This window comes from Bidens hawaiensis, unplaced genomic scaffold (assembly GCF_021521415.1).
Source record: "Bidens hawaiensis isolate Kalapana, Puna unplaced genomic scaffold, B.hawaiensis_p1.1 tig00026643_1, whole genome shotgun sequence".
Taxonomy (NCBI): Eukaryota; Viridiplantae; Streptophyta; class Magnoliopsida; order Asterales; family Asteraceae; genus Bidens; species Bidens hawaiensis.
The window spans coordinates 286,424-302,643 of NW_027494292.1; the positions used below are offsets into that span (position 1 = coordinate 286,424).

Sequence of the window (16,220 nt, forward strand, 5' to 3'; positions counted from 1 at the left end):
GATAATTAATTAAAAAATATATTAATATAATCCCTCCTGTTCCTTTCTTTTCCCTCCTTTAAAAAAAACTCTAACAACTGGGGCGATTATTATGTATATTATTGATTCGTTTCTCTTCTCCCAGGAAATCCAATAACATCCACAATGGTTTGCGACAAGTGTAAGTCTTTAATCTTGATCCGTACTCTTCTAAGCAAAATATGTATTTTCATTCGTTTGCAATGATATTGATGTGATGTATGTTTCGTTTATTATTCAAAATTCGATTCGCTTTTATTCAAAATATCTATCTAGGGTTTATAATTAATTTAGGGGTAAATTGAAACAGGTGAGAAGAAATTGGCGAAAGTGATAGTGCCAGATAAGTGGAAAGAAGGAGCAAGCAACACTACCGAAGGCGGTGGCCGTAAGATCAACGAAAACAAGCTTCTCTCCAAGAAAAACAGGTACCACCATTCAACCACCAAACCCCCCCTATAAACTTTAAGCCATTGAATGAATTCATCTTCAACCACAGGGATGTGAAAATGATAATAGGTAACGATTCAGCCGGTTTTATAACCTTTAGGTATTCGTGATCCGTTGACTAAGCATTTGATTGTTGGCCTAAGGGTTACAATTGTTAGGATGTGAGATGAGTTGTATTTAATTATGCCTTTATTTTGAATTAAGGGTGTAAACAAGCCGAGCGGAGCCCGAGCTCAACTAGGCGTTTTGACCTATGAGAGCTCGAGCTCGCCTCTTTTCGAGCTCATATTTTAAAGCTCGAGCTCGGTCTCGGTGCATTTATTGTTAGTTAATTAAATAATTTATATTTTATATACATTTTTACGTATTTTTATATATATTGAGAAAAACCTTTAACGATCCAAAGCTCGGCTTTAACTCGATTGTGCTATGTAAAATTAATACATAGAAGTCAAAAAGAGGTCGAACTTCAAAAACACAAAGCTTGGTAAGGCTCGACGAGCCTGAACGAGGATCCCTTACAAGACTCAAGCTCGGGCTCAATAACTAAACGAGCTTTATTTGAGGCTTGGGCTCAGCTCGTTTTGAGCTTTTTATCGATTCGAGCTTGAGTCGCTTGTGAGTGGCTTGGCTCGTTTGCATCCCTAATTATGATTATATATTGTATTGGTAACTGTTGGAAGCCTGTAAATTATACTGGTAATTTAGTGGGCACTGGTTTTTGCGATGTACATTAATGCTGAAATTAACATTCTAAAAGTAGCGAAAAGGGATTTAATTATCTGGAAAATGACTAATGATAGTGCCTTAAATACGAGTAAGTGGATACATACAGCTCTTGTACACGAGTTTGTATAGGTTGGTCCTTTCTTTAAACTGTGTGTGTATGTACTGAGTGTTAGCATAGTGGCACTTTAGGCATCATTACTTATGGAGGATATTGATTTATCCATGTGGAGACTATTTTTATTCTATTTTTTTCACACTTGATACCTCACGTCTTCACCAACTCTCTTAAAAAGTGAGTTGATATAGTCATAGTTCATCTCTTAGATATAGCATTACCGCTGAAGAAACACTAATCGACCCCGGGCAGATTACGGATAATCTGGGGTTAAATAGATGTTTCCCACGAGGGGTTAGACCCGGCAAAGATGGTTCTTCTGATAACCTGCAAAACAGACACCGTGAGCTCGTCACTGAGAAGGGGGGTACCTCCTTGTGACCACCCTCCGGCGTGAGAATCAGACTAGATTGCTCTTGAATATAAGGGTATATTAAGAGATTGCTAGAGCAGATATCAGGTATAAGATGTAAGATACAAGATAAGATGAGATGATCATACCATTTGGGGTCTTTATAGCCGAAGGTAGGTTTCCAAGAGGGTATAGCCGGTTGAATAGTATTCCTATTCTACCAACTGTGGCCTACGCACGTGCCATGCTGGTAGTTGGTGGGTAGGCAGCGGCTGACAGTGACCAGGCCTGCTGTGTACTATTCCTTTTCCACCAACTGCAGGCTATGCACGTGGTATGACAGGAGTTGGTGAGTAGGTAGCGGCTAATAGTGACATACAGTACAAGAGCATGCTGCTCGCCATACTGTTGTCAATGGGCTGTCGTATCTCTGGTCAGATCTTTTGCCCATACCTCGTCAGGTACAGTACAAAAGATCTTCTAGTATCGTACGGACTGGCTCATTTGGGCGGGAGTATTCCCCCTCCCGCCTTTGTGCGGGATTGTTCCCGGCTTTGCTCATTCCTTCAGGTGACTACTGAATTATTGAGAGCTAAGTGCCTTGTGCGTGTAGCCTTGCTGCGCGGGTGGCCTTCCCTGATGGCTTGTATCCGCAGCTGCGGGAACAGGCGGAGTACTTCACCATTGGGAGGCATTTCCTGCGGGAACAGCTTGCGTACTGCGCGTAAGGACGTCACGTCTCTGAGCATGGTGGGTCTTGCGGATCCAGTTGGTTTCTGCGCAGACGTCTCTCTTCAAGGTGAGTTCTGTGGGTCCAACTGGGCTCTGTTGGGACCTACCTCTTCAAGTCCCCCTAGTCCAATGTTCTTCTCATGAGTGTTTAATAAGTGAGGTGAACTTTTGGACTTAAGCAAAGGGTTTTTGAAAAGGGTTTAGTTTTAAGGTTTTCCATGGGGATTCTTCCCGCGGAAGTCCTTATGTCACTTGCAGAAATTCCCGACTTTCCTGCTTGATCTTTGGGTATGATGCGGGTAGGTCTGTAACCTCCTCGCAAGTCAGGAGCGTTGAGTCCCACTTGTGTGGATTCTCCATGAGGTTTTGGTAGTTTTGAACATAGTGATCAATTATGTTAAAACCACCAATTCCATCTTGGAGCTTCAAACAATGTAGTTCTCGACGTTCCCGCTATGCGGGGATGTTATTCCCGTTTCCGCAAGCATTGCCCAGAAGATCCTTCTTGGTTTCAATTCCCTGCGGAGCGCTAGGTATGTGAAGGGTTTTGCCTTGACACTGTACCCGCACTCGTCTTACGGTTACTTTACTTCCAAGGTATTCCTGGCGTCAATTCCCTGCGGGTGCTAAGTATGTGAAGGGTTTTGCCTTTACACTGTACCCGCACCCGTCTTATAGTTACTTGGTCGCCGAGGTATTCTTGGCTTCAATTCCCTGCAGGTGCTAAGTATGTGAAGGGTTTTGCCTTAACACTGTACTCGCACCTGTCTTACAGTTACTTGGTTGCCAAGGTAAGGGGTATTTTCCCGCTTACTTTTGAATCTTTTTGAAATTTTGAAATTCGAAGAGTTGGTGAAAGGATAAGAACAGTCCAAACTGTTGAAATGTCGTCCGACGGTTTCTTCTGACTGTGTCAGGACGTGCAGGAAGTTATGGTGACGTGACAGTACATGGTCATTCCAGACACTTTTTCAGACGCGTGGGCGCGATTTTTAGGGCGCGTGGCCGCGAAATTAATGGCACGCGTACTTTCAACAGCTGTTGCCAACTTGCACTTTGCCACGTGTCATAGTTTCATTGCACCTGCGATTTCTCTCCCTTCCGCATTAAATTCATCGCATTAATTGCGATGAGTATATAAAGGGGGAGAGGGTCCTTTGCAATCCACACTTTCACTTCTCTTCATCTTCTAAACGATTTCCGGCGAATACTCACTATTCCGTCGAGCATTCTTCTGAAATCGTTTTTCTGTACATCCAAACATGTCTTCTTTAGCCGAGAAGTGTGACGTGTTCGTCGAGAATCCGTCGTCCACTTCTGATAAGGACGACAAGAGCACTGCTGGCGAGTGCCAGTGCGCTCTTCCTGCCGAGCTTTTTCAGTACATCGTCCGGAAGTTCATGCTCGAGCCGTTCGAGCCTGAGTTTCCGGAGCCACACCAAGGGTGTACGCTGCATTCTTCGTTTATGGGAATCTCAGGTTCCCATTGACGAAGTTTGTATACCGTGTCTTGGAGAGGCACAGCGTGCATCTGACGGAGGTACACCCGATGGCGATCGCCAAGATCCGCCACTTTGAGTGGGTGTGCCTCATTCTGGGCGTGGAGCCCCATGCTGACCGGTTGATGACCTTCTATTCTTGGAGGTGCATCCAGGGGTGGTACACCTTGGTCAATCGGATCAAGGGGTTGAAGATCTGCGCTACCGAGCGCAGTCTTCGGTCGTGGAAGCGTGAGTTTTTTTATATCTCCGCTCGCGTCATCCCTCTTGCGATGACCTTTAAGAATGGGAGAGCACTCCCCGCCCTTCACGCCCTCAACTACCAGGAGGCGGAGTGGTTCGCCAAGATCTCCCGTGTCCAGACTCCGGTATACCACTTTGCGGAGTCTGGGATGGTGATGCTTGGGATGAGCCGGGTGTGGAAGGAGGCGTCACAGGTTCCCATCGTCCTCGAATACGGTTTGAACTCTGTCCCTTACGGTATGCTCTGTCTTCTTTGTTTATATAGGTTTGTCTTCTAACTGTTTTTCTTTTGTTTCAGAGGGGAATGACTTGCAGTCGCTCCTGCATCCGCGGGAGGCTGATAGTCCCGCTCGGATGGGTACTCGTGCTCTAGATGAGAACGAGTTGCCCATCCTTGAACAGACGGCGGATCGGTTCGTGGAGGTCTACCCGCCAGGCCACGAGATCCTGAGCGCCAGGCGGCCAGGTAAGGAGTTATTCAACCCTCGACCCCTCAATGCTGAAACCTCTGCTGGAATTCCTCTAATCTTGTGTTCTGATGAGGAATCCGCAGATGGTCCTCCGTTGGTGCGGAAGAAGAAGGCTGCCGGCGGGAAGGGGAAGGCGAAGGTTGCCTCCACTGCCGATCCGGTGCCTCGGTCTGATTCAGAGACTGACAGCGAGGAGGTGGCGGGGAACCCTGGTGGTGATAAGACCACTGCTCCGGAGGCTGAGACGACCGTCCCCTCTGAGCAGCCCAGGACAACGACGGTGAGCGGCGTGAAGAGGCCGGCTCCATCGGGTTCGTCCCCGCCTGTTCGCACTTTTAGGCTCAAGAAAACCCGTAAGTACAAACTTCTTTTTAACTTCATATCTTTCCGCCATTATACTTATATCTTCTTTGTGCAGGCGTGGATGCTATCGCATTCCAGGGTGGAGCGGGGAGGAGCACCTCCGGACCCATGACGGTAGGTTTGGTCAGAGGTGCACAAATCGTTTTTTTTTAAAAAACCGGTTCGGTTATTAACCGGACCGGTTTTTTTTTGCCCGGAAAATTAACCGGACCGGTTAATAACCGGTTTTTGTCTGTCAAAACCCTAACCGGATAAACCGGTTAGGACCGGTTTAGAAACCGGTTAGAACCAGTTAATAAACCGGTTTTTTTATTAACCGGTTTTTTAATAACCGGTTTTTAGGTTAACCGGTTTTTTTTTTTTTTTTTTTTTTAATAACCATTATTTTTTCACAGTATAAACAAACCGGTAACTACAAGGCAAAACGGACTGACCGAAGCCATTCTTTGGTTTCGTTGTTAGGGTTCTTTGCTTGGAAGATGAGTATGAGTGTGTGTTGGTGAATGTGTTTTCAACAAACCAAAGATTAAAAACACATAACTTTCATTTATAGTTTTTACATTAAAAATACAAACATTAAATCGTTATCGCATATTCGTAACTCAAAAATACAAACACATAACTAATTTTCTTCGCTACCCGATCCCGAGCTATTTCTTAGGTAATCATCGTACGCGGCTTCTTCATCGGTCATTGGTTGAGTGTGTCCTTCATTGACCTCGTCTTCATACAAGCCCGCTTCATACTCCATTTCCCCCTCGAGTGAGCGTTGATGTTGTGCGCTATCTAAAGAGTCCAAGTAATCCTTGTAGCAAATCGACATCTCTATAGCTGGTGGAGTGAGTCGAGTCCTCCTAATCGATATAACCCTGCCAGAAACAGAAAAAGCAGACTCCGAAGCTACCGTGGAAGCTTGGACCGTTAGTAAATCTTTGGCCATGGCGGCGAGGATCGGAAACTCATCCTCCTTACCTCTCCACCAAGCCAGCAAATCAAGACTTCTAAATTCATCCGGAGTCATGTGTTTCACAAAGTTGGTACCACCATACCTTCCAAGTTCACTGCTTGGGGTGTTTACCTTTTGACGTTTACCGGCGTCTTCCCAAATCATGTAGTACATCCCCATTTCAAGGTCGGTTTGGGATTGGGATTGGGCAACAGCTCTTAACGAGTCATGAATTTGGGAAGACGACCCGTATTTTGTAAGGTAGACATCATACATGTTTGACAAGGTGGTGTTGAAAGCATTTTTTAAAGTTTGGCTATAATAGGGGTTTTGATCGTCGTTTAACTCTAGCTCATCACAAATTTTTTCTATTAAAGCTTCAACACCACCAACATTGATGCAAGGGTTTAACGCAGCAGCACATGTCAAAACAGCGGGTAGTTCTTGAAAATATTTTCAAACATATTACAAGTCGAGTTCCATCTTGTTGGACAATCCCAATTTGGCCCCAACCATTGACAATTAGCTTCTACACAAAATTTTTAGTATCTTGAAAATGTTTGATTGTTGCTAAAAACATCTCGTAACATTCTTTTAAAATTGTTTCTTTGCGTTTCGATCACGTTTAACCCATCTTGCACGGCCAAGTTGATAATATGTGCAATGCATCGGCTATGAAAAAACGCTCCATCACAAATAGGTTTATACTTTAATTTTAAATGGCCAACCGCGGCCGTATTGTTGGACGCGTTATCAAACGAAATTGAAAAGATTTTATGTTCAATCTTGTATTGTCGAATGACTTTATCCAAGATTTTAAAAATATTTCTACCCGTGTGCGGGTAATCAAACAATAGAAACGCAACGGTTCGTTTCATCATTTGCCACGACTCGGGGTCAACCCAATGAGCCGTCACACAAATGTATGAGTCGGGCGAACCATGAGGTGCCGACCACACATCCGTTGTTAAGTTTACACCAGTTTGTAAGTTTGAAAAGTATAAATTAGTTCGGATTTAGCGTCTTTCCATGCTTTAAGACAATCTCTTCTAAGGGTCGAACGACTTACGTGTTGGTAGCGTGGTTGAACATAGTTTTGCATCATCTCCGTGAATTGAGGGTTGTCGAAGTGGTTGAAAGGAAGACCTTGTTGAATCACAAAGTTTGAAAACTTTTGACGTACCGCTTCAAGGTCGTACGTAAACACCGCTCCTTGATTCGTCATCTCCGGCTGCGAACTACTTCCCGATTCGTCCTTCAAGGCATTGCAAAAGGGCCTTTGTACATGCGCTTTTAAAGTGGAGTTTGCATCTTTGCCATAAAACTTCAAACAATGTTTGCATCGAGCTTTTTGGCTACCGTTAGACATTTCGCATAGGTCGAAATGTTGCCAAACATCTTGGTTTCGTTTCGTGGGGATGACCCGAACGACCGTTTCTCCCGTGTTCGAGGCACCCATGTTGACGGATGAAGCAGCACTTTGGGAGGCCATGATAATCGACTACGAAATAAGAGCGTATGGAGTAGTAATGTGGTATAATTGAGCGTGAGATAACAAAATAATCGCGTATGAAATAAACGTTTAGAGCGTTTGGAGTTGTATAATCGAGTGTGATCTAACCAATACCCAACCTAAACTATATATAGATGTTTGTGGGGGTAAAATGGTAAAAAAAAAAACGGTCAAAAAAAAAACGGGCATATAGCCGTTATACAACGTTCAAAACCGGTTTTTAACCGGTTAACCGGTTTTTCCACAACGGTCAAAAACCTGTTTTATTTATAAACCGGTTAACCGGTTTCTCCATAACCGGTTATTAAAAAAAAACGGTTTTTTCATTAACCGGTTCGTTAACCGGTTTTGGATCTAAAACTTGTAACCGAAATACGAACCGGCGGTTTGTAAACCGGTCAAACCGGTTTTTAAAAAACCGGTTTCCGGTTTAAACCGGCAAACCGGTTGGGGAACCGGTTTTTTTGACCATCTCTATGTTTGGTCAACCTACCCGAGGCGATGACCCAGGCGGCTACGCCTGCTTCAGTTGTTGGTTCAGTTGCTCACCCAGTTGAGCCAACTGTTCCAACTGCGATGACATCTCCGCCGGCTGTCAGTGCCATATTTACTGAATCTGTTACTGAGTCGGCGGTGACTATTCCTGCGGGTACTTCCGCAGCGGCGACCACGGTTGTGAGTTCACCTCCGGTGAGTTCACCTCCGTTGGTTTCTACCGCGGCGGCCTCCATGCCTCCTCCGACTTCGGCAGCTACGGCCGATCCTCCAGGTATGCTTGGGGCTTCTCGCCAACCTCTGCCTCCTTCCCATCTGCCTGACCTCTTGGATGGATTTCCCTTGGGTTCAGGTGATGGGTTTGGCGGCTATCGGCCTGTTGTCGACCCTACAGTTGCGTAGGGTTCTTTTGGCCTTTTTTTTTTTTTTTATATATATCATCTTTTCCTAACTGCTTTTTGTTTTTTGCAGTGTCGGATTCCAATGAAGTGTATGTTCCACGATGGAACATCCGCCGAGGAACAACCCTTCGCACGCCTGTGGAGTGCGTGGAGTGGGCTCGTCACGCAGCTCCCAGTGGTGCGTTGGGGGAAGCCATGGCTAGCTACCAGGAGGGTAGGCTAACCAATGAGCTTCTGGTTCTCCTGGCCCGGATGCAGCCGCGCGTCGAGCTGCTTTGTCGTGAAAACGACAAGTTAAAAGCAGCTCGCATCCAAGAAGTAGCTCAGGCGCGGGCTGTCCGGGAGGAGAATAGGAGGCTTACCGCAGTGGCTGCGGAAAAGGAGAAGGCCTTCAAGGCCCTCGAGGTTGAAGTTCAGGCCCGGCTCGAGGCCCGTTCCAAGGCTGCCCAAGCTGTTAACGAACAGCTTCGGCTGGCTAAGGAAACTGCACGGAACGCAACCGAGAGGGCCACCAAGGCTGAAGCTGTTGCTGAGCCTTTACGCCTCGAGAATGAGGAACTTAGAGCCAAACTAGAGGCGCTCCAACAGGCTCATGATGCCTTGGCGATGGAAGACGCCAAGAAGCTCCAAGAGATCTTGGACCAGAGGGGGGTGCTTGACCATACTGAGCGGAAGCTAAAGGGCGTTGAAGAGGCTTCGGCTAAAGAAGTGTTGCTTGCCAACCTTAACAAAAGTGAAGCCGAACGCGCCCGTAACCAAGCTCAAGCTGCCCTCCAGGAAGCTCTGGTTACCAAGGAATGGCTTCTTCGAGAAGCGTTGTCTCAGGTAAGCTTAGCTTCGTAATGTCTTCACGCTTTTCTTTGTAAATAGAAAAGGTTTTGATACTTGTATATTTTTTTTGTAGGTTGTGCATCGAGTCTTCACGGACACATCATACGACGATGCCATGAGCGCAGCCCTCAACGCTTCTCATGAGGATGGGGAAAAGGCCGGCTTCCTGCTTGGTCTAGGGTTCGTTGGGAAAGGCATCCCGCCTTCCAACTTCCCTTTGTATGATGTGGATACTGAAGCTGTTTGACCAAGCAGTGAATCAGTATGCCGCTTTCCCGCATCCGGTGGTGGAGAAGGTGAACGAAGTTGCTGCTGCTGATGATGGGCTAGCTATCCTTAAAGCTTTCCTTGAACCGCCACGCTCTACTGATGGTGCTGGTCCAAGTGGAAGTGGTCCTGAAGCTTGATCCTGAAGATCCCTTCCCACTGTTAGGATAGGTTTAGCTTGTATAGATTTATATTCTTGTAGGCGGGTAGTTACCCGGCCCTTGTAATGAATATTATGAAATATAAATCTTTGTGCGGGTAAGACCGCTACTTTCACTGGATGACTTGCTTTATAAACGTTATATGACTTGCTCATGCATACTTTAGTTTAAATTAGCAATTTTCCAAGTGTTTAGAATAAGTTAACCTTTGAACGTGGTAGATAATAGGTTGAAGTTTTGCTTCCTCCTTCGTGATTGTGCGGGTAGGACCGTCACTTGCACTTAGTAGGATGGCTAAACTTTACCTATATCTGACCTGCGTGGAGGTTTTCCTCATCTTTTTAGAAATTTTCTAAGTGTTTAGAATAAGTTAACCTTTGAACGTGGTAGATAATAGGTTGAAGTTTTGCTTCCTCTTTCCTGATTGTGCGGGTAGGACCGTCACTTGCACTTAGTAGGATGGCTAAACTTTACCTACATCTAACCTGCGTGGAGGTTTTCCTCATCCTTCTGTTAGAAATTTTCTAAAGTATTTTGAATAAGTTAACCGTTCGACGCGCGGTTGTCAATAGGTTCGGTTTCCTCTCATGATTTGTGCGGTTAGGACCGGCACTTTCATTTAGTTGGATGACCAAAGTTTACCTATGACTGACCTGCGTGAAGGTTTGCCGTTTTTTGGGTTTATGCGGGTTTTGCCGCCTTCCCCACGCAACGACTTTCCACGTAATTATGCGGTGAAAACCGGCATATCAGTGTTGAGTAAATTAACCGTTCGACGCGCGATTGTTAATAGGTTAGTGTTCAGTTTCCTCTATCATGATTCGTGCGGTTAGGACCGGCACTTTCATTTAGTGGGATGACTGAACTTTACCTATGACTGACCTGCGTGAAGGTTTGCGTTTTTTGGGTTTATGCGGGTTTTTCCGCCTTCCCCACGCACGACTTCTTTCACACTTATGTATGCGGTGAAGACCGGCATATCCGTGTGGAAAGTTCATAAATATAAATGTAAAATCATCAGCGTCGATGTTTTAAGGAGAATCATTTCCATTAGAAGTGGCTCTGGGCCTTTTCTTTACAAATTTGGAATTGATCTACATGCAAACTGTGTAATTGAGCTCCCTTCCATGTTGTTGTGATGGGAGTGCCATCGAGCCGATATGCACCTGGTTCGGGATCTCGTTGTTTACGCAGTATGTAGTCTTCGGCATTGAAGCTGCAATTTTATTCGTGTTTTCCCCAGCTGGGGTTCTACACGCATCAGCCTGCTCAGCGTTCGTTACGCCACGAGGTGTGCGAGCGTCCCATCTCTGACAAATGCTTCGACGATGTCCTTTACGTCTGTGCATTCTTCAGTGTTGTGGCCTTTTGTCCTGTGAAAGTCACAGTATTTGCTCCGATCAGCATTGTGACGATGTCGGATTATTGGAGCCTTTGGCCATGGGAGCTCCTCAGTGGCGAATATCTCGGTGACGCTTTTGGTGAGTGGCGTCCATCTGGAGTTCTGGTTCGACTGTATGTTATCCCTTCCGCCTAACCGATGTTGCAAGCCGGATGAGGTGTCAAAGTTTACCCTTGACTGCCAAATGCCTAGCTTCCGCTTTTTGTTTAATCGGGCGGTAAGGGACGTTGTCTTCTCTTGTTTTCTGGGTGTAGAGGTTTGTGCTCTGGGGGAGATCTCTACCCAGTTGCTTCTCCGTTTCCACAAAGCGTTTAGCTGCTATCATGATGGCATCCCATGTGGATGGCATGCCATCTTTACCCGTTAAGGTGCGGATGAGCTCTGGGTCGTTCGTGCCCTGGATGAAAGCAGCGCGAACAAGATCTTCGCTAATATTACCCAGACTTAGCTTCTTTGAGTTGAAGCGAGTGATGAAGTCTGGCAAAGATTCATCTTCCTCTCGAATGCATTTGAGGATTGTCCATTGCTCTTCGGTATACTTTCTTTGTTGGCTGAAGTGTTGGCTAAACTTCTGTTGGAAGTCTGCCCAGTCGTAGATGTGGTTGACCGGTAGACGATCGAACCATGCTCTAGCTGGCCCAACAAGCGTCATTTGGAACATGTAACACCACGTAGGTTCCGTCCAATTACTGACGGTTGCCCCCGCTATGAATCTGTTTAAATGATCGTCTGGATCAGATATACCATCGTAAGTGCCGATGTTGGACATCTGTTTGGCACTTTTCGGGGCGATTGCTTCCGCAATGTCCCTTGCAAATTTGGACGTTCCCGCATTTGCCGCAGTTGGTCTAAATGTTTTGAAGTCACGTGGGTTTCCACCCGCGTTTTTTGGTTTAAAGGTTTTTCCAAAATGCCTTCTCGGTTGGGAGTCCGTTTCCTTACGCTTCCCTTTCGCCCTATGACGAGGGTTTGCGTCACTATCGGATTCCTCCGAATCATCGTCAAAGTACTCTACGAATTCATCAGCCTGTTGGAGTAAACGTAAGCGTTCATCCAACTCAGCTTGAATTCATTTTGACGTGCTTCCGCCCACGCTTTAACTTCATCGAGTGTTTGGCGGGGGAGCCTCGTTCGTTGTCTCTCTAACTGGGTATCGGTGAATCCCAGTGAGCGATTGTTTACTGCACTTGCCCCAGCTTGGGTAACTGGGGTAGTGTTTGTAAAATTTACTGCACTTGCCCCGGCTTGGGTAACCGGGGTAGTGTTCGTAAAAACTGTGTAGTCGCCGGTATTCCCCCCAGTAGCTGGGGTTGTGGTTACCGGAGTTTCTTTAACCATCTTTCCAGAAGTTTGAAAAAACTGAAAAGAAATGAAGTTCTAGCTTTTATGCACGGATGGCGCCAATGAAGAAACACCAATCGACCCCGGGCAGATTACGGATAATCTGGGGGTTAAATAGATGTTTCCCACGATGGGTTAGACCCGGCAAAGATGGTTCTTCTGATAACCTGCAAAACAGACACCGTGAGCTCGTCACTGAGAAGGGGGGGGGTACCTCCTTGTGACCACCCTCCGCGTGAGAATCAGACTAGATTGCTCTTGAATATAAGGGTATATTAAGAGATTGCTAGAGCAGATATAGGTATAAGATGTAAGATACAAGATAAGATGAGATGATCATACCATTTGGGGTATTTATAGCCGAAGGTAGGTTTCCAAGAGGGTATAGCCGGTTGAATAGTATTCCTGTTCTACCAACTGTGGCCTACACACGTGCCATGCTGGTAGTTGGTGGGTAGGCAGCGGCTGACAGTGACCAGGCCTGCTGTGTAATATTCCTTTTCCACCAACTGCAGGCTATGCACGTGGTATGACAGGAGTTGGTGAGTAGGTAGCGGCTAATAGTGACATACAGTACAAGAGATGTTTCCCACGAGGGGTTAGACCCGGCCTATGCTTGAACTTCATATTCATAAAAAGTAACTAGCAACAGTGCAACACAAACAAAATAAGTAGATTATCATAGAGTTATGTTAAAGAAAATAAGAGAATATGTATCGAAGCTTCTAGTGAAGATGCGCATGAGTTTAGTCAGGTATAGTTTCATGATGATTGGTAGTTTAAATCAGTACAAAGGAGTTACGCTACCTTCACTTCTACAGTTCTACTTGACTCGATTGTTTATAGGTTGAAAACAAACGGGTTGGTGCATTGGGTAGTGGGTCAAATTGGATTGTGTTGAGTGTTAACTTGAAACACTTTTTCCGTTCAAAATAACTAATATATATGTTGATAATCTTATTTTTTTGGATAATTCTATTTTGGATACACTTTGGACAACTCTCATCCTGCTTGACCAGTTTGACCCGTTGTTAACTTGCATACACAACCCATTGAAAAGTAAACAGGTTGAAATTGACACCTATAAGTCAAAATATGCAACTATGCACAAAGAGCAGCATGTGATTGATCAAATTTAACATTTTGTGTAACTAATATTATTATTTTATTTTTGTTTGTAGATGGTCACCATTAGGAACAACCAAGTGTATCATCTGCAAGCAGCAAGTGCACCAAAATGGCAAGTATTGCCATACATGTGCCTACTCTAAAGGTAAATGTCACATTATAATCCATATCTATTCTTTCGTTTCTCATTTTTAACTTTCATCATCTTTACAAAGTTGTATAATAACATAAAATGTTATCAATGATTGTGAATGCAGGGGTTTGTGCAATGTGTGGTAAACAAGTTCTGGACACTAAGTACTATAAGCAAAGCAATGTGTGAATTTAGACTGTTTCTTGCTGTTTTCTATGAAAGCTGTCTTTTGTTTCCGTTGACTTCTATGGCTTGTTAAAATTGTAATGTTGACCTACATATTAACAACAGTGTTATTGTCTATATACTACTTTAATTTTCTGGATTTTAGATATCTTTGAATGATGAATAATTACTGCACCAAAGTTTTTAATTCGTCTTTCTAATTGTTTTTTTCTTTAATGATACTGTTTTCTGCAATCATATTGTAACTCTCTTTTGAGAAAGAAATGCTTTCTTGGTTTTAAACACTGTAGGTGTAGGTACGTCAAACCCGGTACGACTTTTTATATATTACATAATATGTTATGTTTATTACATTATTATTATTGTCTACTAATTAGGCTCATTGGGCTGGAGGTTTGTGGAGGTAACCCCTGACCGGGCCTGGCCCAATAAAGGTTAGGGTTCATGATGCTAGCCATGGAGTCCCTATATAAGGAGTCTTTATCATACATTGAAAGGACCTTCTCTTGGACCATTGGCTCTCACATATTTTTGTGTTTGTTTAGTTCATTCTCTTAGCAGTCACCTCCACTCCCCCACTTTTATATGGCAGATCTGATCAACCGGAGAAGAAGATCAAGGCGTATCGTATCAGCAGTTAACCGTATCCTACCCTGTTGACTCATCGGATCTAGGACCCGTTAAGGGGAGTAGATCCATGTTTCTTCAATGGCGCCATCCGTGGGACACGACAACGAATCACTCTTTGTTCTTCTCTATTCCGAGCCTCAGATCTATTTTACAGATTTGAGATTTTAAATTGCAAATTTCAGATCTGAATTTGGTTTCAAAGTTTTCAATGGGAAAAATTTTCAGATCTAGGTTTTCACGTATGTAGATCCCAGATCTGATTCCAATTGTAAAACTCACCTAATTCTCGTGGTCAAAAATTGCTAGATCCACTGTTTTTTATTAGATCCAAACTTCTACAACTTATGAAACTGTGCATCTAGAAATTGACAAACGGCTTGTGGCTAGAAAATCAATTAAGTTTTTTTCTGACATGAGTGCTTATATCATAGTACAGCCTAAATTGACTAGAAATTGCTTCGGGCAGTACACATGCGAGGTCACATCAAAAGTCAGATCTATACATTATTGTATTACGGTTGAGACCGTGATGGGTTTACAAAAACCATTGGAATTGAGGCCACCTTCGCCAGGTAAACTCGCCATCCCGCGGTATCGAAACTCGATTCGGTAACCAAGCTGTTAACTCTAGCAACCCGCGAGTACCGCGATCCGCATGTCAAAACTCTGGCGTCCGCAACGCGACCTGCGAGTACCGCGATCCGCATGTCAATACTCCGGCGTCCGCAATGCGATCCGCGAGTCATAACCGCGATCCGCATGTCAAAACTCGGCGTCCGCAACGCGACACGCGAGTACCGCGATCCGCATGTCAAAACTCGGCGTCCGCAACGCGACCCGCGATTACCGCGATCCGCATGTTAAAACTCCGGCGTCCACAACGCGACCCGCGAGTATCGCGATCCGCATGTCAATACTCTGACGTCCGCAATGCGACCCGCGAGTCAGAACCGCGATCCGCATGTCAAAACTCGGCGTCCGCAACACGACCCGCGAGTACCGCGATCCGCATGTCAACACTCCGGCGTAAAGGTTGGAGACCCTTATAAAAAAAACTCGCATTAAGGTTGGAGACCCTTACAAAAAAAAACTCGCATAAAGGTTGGAGACCCTTACAAAAAAACTCGCATAAAGGTTGGAGACCCTTACAAAAAAAACTCGCATAAAGGTTGGAGACCCTTACAAAAAAAAACTCGCATAAAGGTTGGAGACCCGTACAAAAAAACTCGCATAAAGGTTGGGGACCCTTATAAAAAAACCGCATAAAGGTTGGGGTCCCTTATAAAAAAAACGCATAATTACATGTGCTTCGCTCCGCAACAAGAAGAGCCGCATGCGCGTTCCGACGATTCACGCCATAGCAGGCCACATGCGCGCTAAACGTTAAATAGCGGATCACTTATGTGCTCCCGCATATCCAAGACCAGCCGCATGCGCATTCCGGCGATTCACGCCATAGAGGGCCGCTATGCTCGCTAAACGTATCTACTTTATTTCTGTGGTCAGAAAAATCTAGAAAAATCTAGATAAAAGATTATTCACCTGTGCATTTGGTCACTCCCAACTAGATCTGCACCTATTATTAATCTAATAAAAAGTTAGAGATCTATATTTTCGAGACTTAACGTTTGATTTTCTCCCGATTTATTATAATATACAATGGGTGAAAAAGCCAGGGCCGTCTCAACGTTTTTGAAGGCCTAAAGCGAACGAAAATATTGAGGCCTTTTTTTTAAAAACACTTTGATATAAACCCTCCTCCTTTACTCGGGCTTGGGACTAGCGATAATAAACTATTAAGTTTATAGTTGGCGG

General features: G+C 44.8%; 1 protein-coding gene across 1 annotated transcript; it reads left to right on the forward strand.

Moving 5' to 3' along the window:
* The first annotated feature begins 85 nt into the window (after nt 1-85).
* LOC143573793 (uncharacterized) lies at nt 86-13,917 on the forward strand. The gene is made up of 4 exons (XM_077058592.1): nt 86-160; nt 329-446; nt 13,510-13,601; nt 13,714-13,917. The coding sequence occupies exons 1-4, from the start codon at nt 145-147 to the stop codon at nt 13,776-13,778; spliced, it is 291 nt and encodes a 96-aa protein (XP_076914707.1). The 5' UTR covers nt 86-144; the 3' UTR covers nt 13,779-13,917.
* The last annotated feature ends 2,303 nt before the right edge of the window (nt 13,918-16,220 follow it).